Source organism: Schistocerca americana, chromosome 1 (genome assembly GCF_021461395.2).
Source record: "Schistocerca americana isolate TAMUIC-IGC-003095 chromosome 1, iqSchAmer2.1, whole genome shotgun sequence".
In the NCBI taxonomy this organism is placed as follows: Eukaryota; Metazoa; Arthropoda; class Insecta; order Orthoptera; family Acrididae; genus Schistocerca; species Schistocerca americana.
In genome coordinates, this window is record NC_060119.1 from 1,054,190,214 (window position 1) to 1,054,200,548 (window position 10,335).

Genomic DNA, 10,335 nt, shown 5'->3' on the forward strand with positions numbered 1-10,335 from the left:
ACATACCACTATATTTACGATCTTGACCATGGTCATTAACTATTATGTTACACATACTTTAGAATGGCTGCTAACCTGCAGGCTCCATATCATTGGTAGCTGGCATGGTTTTTTTTCCCTATCTAAGTTTCAGAGATGATGGCTGTGTATGTAACACAAGAAAGCATTGCACCAGAGGAAAGAATCTTTGTTAATCTGCATTTGACCCCCAAACAAGCTGGAGTTAAAGAGTGAGTGCCATATGTTCTAGCATACTGCTCTGAAAAAGCAAAGAATGTATATTGTTAGATAAGAAACTTTAAAGAGGAGGTGAAAAATACAAAGCAACCTATGTCAAGTAAGCACATGGTAAAACATTACACTGACAGTACAAGAAATTTAAATATGTATAAAGCACAAAGAAGATACCAGATTCTTTAAAATGAGGAGACCTCTAACACACACAAATGCACAAATTTTTAATGTCTCTACAAAAACCCCCATCCTTTGCCCAGCCTTCCCCTAAGGCATGACAGAAATTTTAGGAAGAAAAGGATGGTTACACCCTAATGTCAGCATTGGTGTCATCAAAAACAGTACACAAGCTGAAATTGACCCCTGGTAGAGAAGGAATTTGTCAATGGTATCATTGAGGAATCACTCTAGCATTAGCTTCTTTTGGTTTAGAGAAACAATGTAAGGGTTAAAACTGGATGGTTGTAGAAGCATTTGAATCAAACTGTCTCAAAATTGAACCCAGTGTCTTAACCACTGTAGCATATTCTTGAGCAGTGAAATTTATGAGATTTGAAAGAGTCAAGGCAGTGAAACAAGTTCAATAGCTAATTCCATCACTCGAAAAAAAAAAAAAAAAAAAAACATTCCAGATTATACAAGAAGACCTATGTTTATCATGAATATCATAAAAACAATATTTATATATCATATTTCAGAAATTCTAAATGAAGCATAATAAAAAAGGGACAGCATCCTCATCATTAAACGATGAAAAGTGAATTAAATATAGTAATGAGTCTGTGTAAAATGAGAACTGTGTTGTTTCAGGTAGGCGTATCAGGGTAAACAGACATTCAATATCTACAGTTGCAATTTGCTTATTGATTCTTAAATTCAATGCACATTGGTTCTTTGTCATTAAGATGTGCAAATATAAATAAATAAGTGGTGAGTATATGAAACAGGTATGGAGCATAAGTGTTAATTAGATCACCAAAGTGATGTACCAACTGCGAAAAGGTGGGAATAAAAATGATATACTATTGCAATCTACTTATTCAAGAGAATATGTTTCAGAAATATGAAAGTTATACAGTATGACACGTTCTGCGTTTGCATTTTTTTTTCTCGAAACGAGCGGTATGGGAGATGGGAAGGAGGAGCAGGGGGCAATGCTTTAAATGCATTTTCTTCTTTAATATTAAATATTCACCGTGCGAGCAGCAGATGAAGAGTGGTTGTCACTAAAATTGTGTCCAGTCTGTCTGCATTTAAATGTTTGATCAAATTTATTCTATTAACGCCCACCAGACCCCAACATTATGTTTAATACTCTGTACAGAGGCTTTTCGTTGATTCTCTGAGTCAACAGAAGGGAAGAAGGGCAAAGTTTGATTAAACTGACATAACTGATGCAAAGATTTGTGGATGTAAACAAACCCAATACCTGCTGACATCTTCCAGTTTCTGACACATAGACACCACAATACCACTTTGCACTCTTCGTCCTATCGCACTTTGTAACACCAGTATTCGATGACCAATAAATATGTTTCTTAACGGTTAAACAGGATAATTATTTTTATTCGAAGTCAAGGACACTGCTTTTACAGACGGCGATGTTCGATTCAGCGTAATGTAAATATGAAGTACTCTTTTAATCGTATATATCACTCAGTTAGTAATATGCGTAGTGTAGGGCAGCTGTCTATTTCTCATGTTAATCTACTGTTCAAATCTACAGACACAATTTTCAAGCACTCAGCACTGTACCACCGCATGACCACTCGCACCAGATCCAACGGCCACCTACTGGGAATGCTAGAAACTAAACAACTTCACTGCGGCATTCCATAACACATCACGCTCCACCACAAGATCGCCACCTGTGAGCCACATTTGGAGTTAATATAGGGACGTGGGCGTACCGTTCTCAAACAAGTTAATAATATGTCCGTATCGTTAAGAGCAGACACATTAATAGCTCGATAATTTTGTTTGCATCCTACTTTTACTGATAGAAGCACTTGTCCTGTAGCAATGTAAAACTGCGGTAAGAAGTGCATGAAATGCAATCTCAAACGAGAACTTATTTATTGTCCTCTTACGGCTCACAATTAAATTATACTTCGGTTTGCTGCCGGTAATCAGCTTCACCCTACATCTCCTGATGACGTACCAAAATTAGGAAGACAATGTGCACGCAGAGCAAATGAAAATTTAACAACAGAATAGGATCTTGCGAGGGGCGAAAATGTTTTTATTGAGAAAATAGTTTCTGGCGTATATTGCGCCATATATCCCAGTATTAGAGTATTCTACCTCGAGACACTTTATATTTATTACACATTAATTGTTAGCGTTGTTGAGCACAACACATGTTGCAAAGTCCGTTAGTTAGCGAATAGAAAAATCGGGTTACCAGCTGATCCCTTTATGGGTCAGGGAAAACTTTAAAATAGGGTGGAAGTGCGGACAGTTGGGTGGGAACAGAGCTGAGAGTATGATGGATTGTACTTAGTTTCAGCATTTCCATTCTATTATTTTCGCGAATGGTGCGAGGGAACGATAACAGTCCCTGCGCCTCGGTATGTGTTCTAAGCGCTCTTTATCTTAATTTGCAAGGGCACAACGTACGAGGAGGCGAAAATCTGTCAGGAATAATAAAACGCGAGATTGCTGTCATTACTAATTAACTATCTGTCGTAGCGTGATTGTGCATGAGTACCTAACGCCGAGAAAGGCTTTACCCTGTTAGGTCAAACCATTAGCTGTGGACAATGAATTCCTACGAACATATTCTTGCACTTGGCTGGACAATGTAGTGAACGAAGAGTGAACAGCGATTAAACACAAAATTTCACACGAAAATAATGAGTAAAGGCCCCAATTCTAGCACACAAGTCCATTATGTGTTTACTTACACAAATAATAAGTGCGTATACAACGTAATTACTCAAATAATATGTAGACATACGTAGCAAAACTGGAAAGAAGAATGGCGTACTTGTTCATGCATGTAGATAGAAATGTAAAATAATGCTTTGCATGTATTTGTGTGTAAATGTACTAATTGTATAAAAGTAAACCTCGCACTGACGAAGCCGAACATACTGAAAGGCTAATAAAGATTCTGTTGTATTGTAATTTAAAATACAACAACACAGATTTGTCATGTGCAGCTTGCGGATATGAGTGTCGCGTACGAGTTTTGTTGAATGTCGAAGAGATTTTCTATAGGCAAGAACTCCGTGGGAGATCACGGCCAAGCAGGTCGCCCACGCATATCAAGAATCGAGGAAAACATTGCAAAAGTTCGAGAAGCAATGGACAGACACGGAAGGCTGTGTGTTCATGGTGCTGCTGAAGTGTAAATGAATGAAGGTGTTAGACGTGTATTAGCAGAAGAGAGTAGAGGAAAGTTTGTTTGCGAAATTAGTCCCGAAGATTTCGCCAACGAGCGAAAGGAGGGGAGAAAATGAATTTGTTCTGCCCTTTTGAAAGGGCTTAGAGAAGAATACTCTTTATTTAAAAAAAAAAAAGAAAATGCGACGAAGATATTTACGTACGATCTAGAAATCGACCATCTTCGCTGCGAGCGAAGGAAGAATGTATTAGTCTTCAAAGGTCGAGGAAATCTTTATCATTTTCTTCAACATCCAATACATTATTATGGGCCCGCATCTCGTGGTCGTGCGGTAGCGTTCTCGCTTCCCACGCCCGGGTTCCCGGGTTCGATTCCCGGCGGGGTCAGGGATTTTCTCTGCCTCGTGATGGCTGGGTGTTATGTGCTGTCCTTAGGTTAGTTAGGTTTAAGTAGTTCTAAGTTCTAGGGGACTTATGACCACAGCAGTTGAGTCCCATAGTGCTCAGAGCCATTTGAGCCATTATTATGGCTGTTCGAAGAGCTAACGAAAAAAATCACGAAGTTTTAGAAGTACTGCGCGAAAATGTGGGACTGAGGCGGCCTCAGCGCAATGTGTCCACTTGAAACGCTTTGTCAGCAAAGTAATTTTTTGTCTAGTAAAAAATCACTTCAACTTACTTACCTGATTTGGCATTCTGTGAGTTTATTCTATTTCTGAACTTGGCGACTTAAGCTAAGAGTGACTCAATTTGAGACTGAAGAGGTAAAGGCAAAAACGACTTATTGACTAGCATACAAGATGACCTGTAAGGTCAATAAAGTACTGGAAACATCCAACAGGCTTTCAGAAAAAAATCCCACTGACGCATACTTCATCCCACATAACAGTGGGCCCTAACCGACAACCTCTCCAAAGCCAACGACTTTGCGTTCTATCTGACAGATACCCTTACCGTCCTACTTGACCCTAACATTGATTACTGCGTAATCACACAAACACAGATATACACTATGTGATATAAGGTATCCGGACACCTGGCTGAAAATTACTTACAAGTTCGTGGCGCACTCCATCCGTAATGGTGGAATTCGATATGGTATTGGCCCACCCTTAGCATTGATGACAGCTAACACTATCGCAGGCATACGTTCAGTCAGGTGCTGGTAGGTTTCTTCTTGGGGAATGGCAGCCAATTCTTCACGGAGTGCTGCACTGAGGAGAGGTATCGATGTCGGTCGGTGAGGCCTGGCACGAGGTCGGTGTTACAAAACTTCCCAAAGGTGTTCTACAGGATTCAGGTCAGGACTCTGTGCAGGATAGTCCATTACAGGGATGTTATTGTCGTGTAACCACTCTGCCGCAGGCCGTGCATTATGAACAGGTGCTCGATCATGTTGAAAGATGCAATCGGCATCCCCGAATTGCTCTTCAACAGTGGGTAGCAAGAAGATGCTTAAAACATCAATGTAGGCCTGTGCTGTGATAGAGCCACGCAAAACAATAAGGGGTGAAAGCCCCCTCCATGGAAAACACGACCTTACAATAACACCACCGCCTCCGAATTTCACTGTTGGTACTACACACGCTGGCAGGTGCCGTTCCCCGGGCATTCGACATACCCACACCCTGCCATCGGATTGCCACATTGTGTACCGTGATTCGTCACTCCACACAACTTTTTTAAGCCGGCCGGCGTGGCCGTGCGGTTCTAGGCGCTTCAGTCTGGAACCGCGTGACCGCTACGGTCGCAGGTTCGAATCCTGCCTCGGGCATGGATGTGTGTGATGTCCTTAGGTTAGTTTAGTTTAAGTAGTTCTAAGTTCTAGGGGACTGATGACCACAGTGTTAAGTCCCATAGTGCTCAGAGCCATTTGAACCATTTTTGAACCAACTTTTTTCCACTGTTCATTCGTCCAATGTTTACGCTCCTTACACCAAGCGAGAGGCGTTTGGCATTTACTGGCGTGATACGTGGCTTATGAGCAGCCGCTCGACCATGAAATCCAAGTTTTCTCACTTCCCGCGCCGCGCGGGATTAGCCGAGCGGTCTCAGGCGCTGCACTCATGGACTGTGCGGCTGGTCCCGGCGGAGGTTCGACTCACCCCTCGGGCATGGGTGTGTGTGTGTGTGTGTTTGTCTTTAGAATAATTTAGGTTAAGTAGTGTGTAAGCTTAGGGACTGATAACCTTAGCAGTTAAGTCCCATAAGATTTCACAAACATTTGAACATTTTTTATGACATAAATCTGAGCTTGCGACGTCTACCCATTCCTGAGAAAAATGGGCCTTAACAGATGGGAGGGTCGATAGATAGTCGGATAAAAAATGTCAACAATTATTTTTTTCTTGTGACATAAATACAAATTGACAATTTTCGTTTTTTTTTCCTTCAGTTTTACCATGAAACTTTTCTTCTGGTAAATTTCATGGTCCTAGTTTAACTAGAGTTACAACGCAGCCCTCCGAAATGCCTTCACAGAAGAAGACAAAGTAAAAATTCCAGAATTCGCTGCCAACGTGAGTAACGTAGAAATAGACATCCTCGGAGTAGTGAAGCAACTTAAATCACTTAATAAAAACAAGTCTTCTGGACCAGACTGTATACCAATTAGGTTTCTTTCAGAGTATGCTGATGCAATAGCTCCATACTTAACAATCATTTACAACCGTTCGCTCTACGAAAGATCCGTACCTAAAGACTGGTTAAGTTGCGCAGGTCACACCAATATTCAAGGAAAGTAGTAGGAGTAATCCACTAAATTACAGACCCATATCATTAACGTCGATATGCAGCAGGATTTTTGAACATATATTGTGTTTGGAGATTATGAACTACCTCGAAGAAAAAGGCCTATTGACACACAGTCAACACGGATTTAGAAAACATTGTTCTTGCGAAACAGAACTAGCTCTTTCCTCGTATGAAGTGCTGAGTGCTATTGACAAGGAATTTCAAATTGATTCCGTAGTTCTGGTTTTCCGGAAGGCTCTTGACACCGTACCACACAAGCGGCTTGTAGTGAAATTGCGTGTTTATGGAATATCGTCTTAGTTATGTAACTGGACTTGCGATTTCCTGTCAGAGAGGTCACAGTTCGTAGTAATTGACGGAAAGTCATCGAGTAAAACAGAAGTGATTTCTGGCGTTTCCCAAGGTAGTGTTATAGGCCCTTTGCTGTTCCTTATCTATATAAATGATTTGGGTGACAATCTGAGCAGCCGTCTTCGGTTGTTTGCAGATGACCCTGTCGTTTATCGGCTGATAAAGTCATCAGAATATCAAAGCAAACTGCAAAACGATTTAGAAAAGAGGTCTGTAAAACTGGCAATTATGGCTAAATAACGAAAAGTGTGAGGTCGTCCACATGAGTGCTAAAACGAATCCGTTCAACTTCGGTTACACGATAAATCAGTCAAATCTAAAGGCCGTAATTTCAACTAAATACCTAGGAATTACAGTTACGAACAACTTAAATTGGAAGGAACACACAGAAAATGTTGTGGGGAAGGCTAACCCAAGACTGCGTTTTATTGGCAGGACACTCAGAAACTGTAACAGATCTACTAAAGAATGCCTACACTACGCTTGTCCATCCTCTTTTAGAATACTGCTGCGCGGTGTAGGATCCTTACCAGATAGGATTGACGGAGTACATCGAAAAAGTTCAAAGAAGGGCAGCACGTTTTGTATTACCACGTAATAGGGGAGGGAGTGTCACTGAAATGATACAGGATTTGGGAAGGACATAATTAAAACAAAGGCGTTTTTCGTTGCGGAGAAATCTCCTCACGAAATTCCAATCACCAACTTTCTCCTCTGAATGCGAAAATATTTTGTTGAAGCCGACCTACATCAATCACCACGATAAAATAAGGGAAATCAGAGCTCGTACGGAAAGACATAGGTTTTCGTTCTTTCCGCGCGCTATACGAGATTAGAATAATAGAGAATTGTGAAGGTGGTTCGATGAACCCTCTACCAGAGACTTACACGCGATTTGCAGAGTATTCATGTAGATGTAGACAGATGTAGATGTAGATGTAGAAGTACCCTATAGGTCTTGACAAGTGAGTTTGCGAGTATCAAAATATGTGACGAAATGGCCGTTTCTTCAGACTGTATTCAATTAGAAGATTCAACTTTTTACATCGACAAGGGGTCATGGATCTTAGTGCGTGACATAACTTTCAACTTTAGATGTCTGTCCGTTACTGAGGCAAAGAGCTTTTAACAGACGGACAGACAGACGGACAACAAAGTGATCTACAGGGGTTCCGTTTTTATCGATTGAGGTACAGAACCCTAAAAATCGCTATTTTTATTTCCCTTTACACCCAAAAAACCTCTGAACAAGAATGACATTCTGATCTACCCTTATAAACACAAACTTAAGTTTCCAATTAACTATGTCCGCTTAAAAGTATGTTTCCCCTTATCTCACTGCCATGTGTAGGTCACAAATTATCATACCTGCCTGCTAACTCACTTCTCCCTACTGTTGTAGTACCTCAAGGATCTGTCCTGACCCCTCTCCTTCACGTCCTATATACTGCAGACATTCCGAAACCCACACTATCCGTCTGCTGAAATACGAGTGTGCTGAGGACGCAGCTCACCCAGTTACGCACCACGTCTCTCATACCTTCCTCCAGCGTCAGCTGAATTTCTTGGTCGAATAGTCTAACCAAAGGAAACTCTAGATAAACCTACACGAAATTCAAGCCGCCATATTTGGCTGCACCACTTAGTGATTCTGTTGCTCCGATTCCTCCATCTGCAACCAACCAACTTCTCAACTAACACAGTAAAGTACTAAGATCTAAACTGGCAAGAAAAACTAACCTGAAATGCGTATCTCCTCACCATTCAACATAGGGTCCGAAACTGATTAAAACTACTAAAACTACTAACAGGCCACACTTGGGATCAACACACTTTAACTTCTATTCTTACCTACAAATGCCTCATGCATCCGATCATCACCTATGCCAATCTTGCCTGTGTCTCTGCTTTTCAAGTTTTACAAACCCCTTGAAATTTCAAGACATGCAGCCTTCCACACCCACTTGCCTTCGTCAACTGATCCAGTGCCCTTTCTGGCCTCCTCAGTCCTTCTTATATTGTGCATTGCTACATGCAACTTTAATTTTTTTCCAGCTCGGGGAATAAACAAAGCTTTTTATGACTGATTGTGGCGTATAGTTTACAAAAATGGCTCTGAGCACTATGGTACTTAACATCTGAGGTCATCAGTCCTCTAGAACTTAGAACTACTTAAACCTAACTAACCTAAGGACATCACACACATCCATGCCCGAGGCAGGATTCGAACCTGCGACCGTAGCGGTGGCGCGGTTCCAGACTGAAGCGCCTAGAACCGCTCGGCCATATAGTTTACATCATGTGCTTTCTGGACATCACTTGTTTTTGTTTCTGCGTACTTCCTGTAGGTGGTAGCATCTTCTTGAAGCAAGTTATGTATTACAGTGTCAGCGTAGCTTCGGAAATGAACGTTGTTTCTGTTTATTTTTTAGTAATTTTTAACCAGAATGTGTTGTAAATGTGTTGTAATATGCTGTAACGTGGCAATACAATACTACCTAGACTATCGAATAAGTGATTTTTATCTTCTCGCAACAAAGCAGCATTACCCTCCCTTTTTTTTTATCTTTGGGTCTACATTCGTCATGGAACAAGAGAACACCAACGCTTGTGTTTTCACATAATAACGATAACGTAACGTTTAGCGGTACTTACTTAAATATATTTATGCATTACAGTTGTGAATTTATAAATGTAATTCATCAAAGCAAACTCTGAAAACATATTATTACTGAAATAACAAATTTATTCGAGTCCTGGTGTAGTATATATGGTACATATCCTAAAATTATAACGAATCACCCCAATTTTTAAATGTCATATATAAGTCTTTATTTTGTCTCAGAACAACACATTGTCCACCAATAGAAACTCTTCATTCATATAATCTGACCTCAGGATTGAAGAGATTAGAGCACCTTCGAACCAGTACGTAAATTGGGAAACACCTTGTCAGTGCCTCAAATCCTACATTCTTATCTCCAACCCATGTATCCCGTTGCGCTTTTTACACCCACATTTTACCTACCACGCTGCTTCATATCTTGTCCGTTGCCTTCTGCAGGAACTTCAACCAAGTCCCACTCCCCGTTCCGACAAATACCCATCCTACCGACCAAATTATGCAGCACTCCTTGCAAATCACATTCTAAAGCATTCCTCCCTCGCTCTAACTGTCCCTCATTCAATATTACCGAGCGAGGTGGCGTAGTGGTTACCACACTGGACTCGCATTCGGGAGGATGACGGTTCAATCCCGCGTCCGGCCATCCTGATTTGGGTTTTCCGTGATTTCCCTAAATCGCTCCAGGCAAATGCCGGGATGGTTCCTTTGAAAGGGCACTGCCGATTTCCTTCCCCATCCTTCCTTAATCCGATGAGACCGATAACCTCGCTGTTTGATCTCTTCCCCCAAATAATCCAATCCAATACATTCAATATTACATGCCTCTTAAGATTCTTCACGGTCTCATTATCATAAACATCTTCTCATCTAGATTGCGAAGCATCAGTATCATACCATAGCTGCAACATCGACGTTGTCGACGTATATTTAACTGTCACGTGAATCGTCTTTATAGGTACAAACGAAAAGGGCGACTAGAGGACAATGAAACACGCAAGTAATCCTAATAAATATAAGTCTGG

General features: G+C 41.0%; 1 protein-coding gene across 2 annotated transcripts in view; it reads right to left on the minus strand.

Annotated features, from left to right (window-relative positions):
* The window catches only part of LOC124617109 (mitogen-activated protein kinase kinase kinase 15), a 165,139-nt gene extending 163,122 nt beyond the window's left edge, over positions 1 to 2,017 (minus strand). For both annotated transcript variants that reach the window (XM_047145240.1, XM_047145239.1), the window contains exons 1-2: positions 1,664 to 2,017; positions 76 to 259 (exon numbers count right to left, since the gene is read on the minus strand). In XM_047145240.1, the coding sequence (XP_047001196.1) occupies positions 76 to 106 (31 nt within the window). In that variant the 5' untranslated portion in view covers positions 107 to 259; positions 1,664 to 2,017. The remainder of the gene's footprint in view (positions 1 to 75; positions 260 to 1,663) is intronic.
* Between the last annotated feature and the right edge of the window lie 8,318 nt (positions 2,018 to 10,335).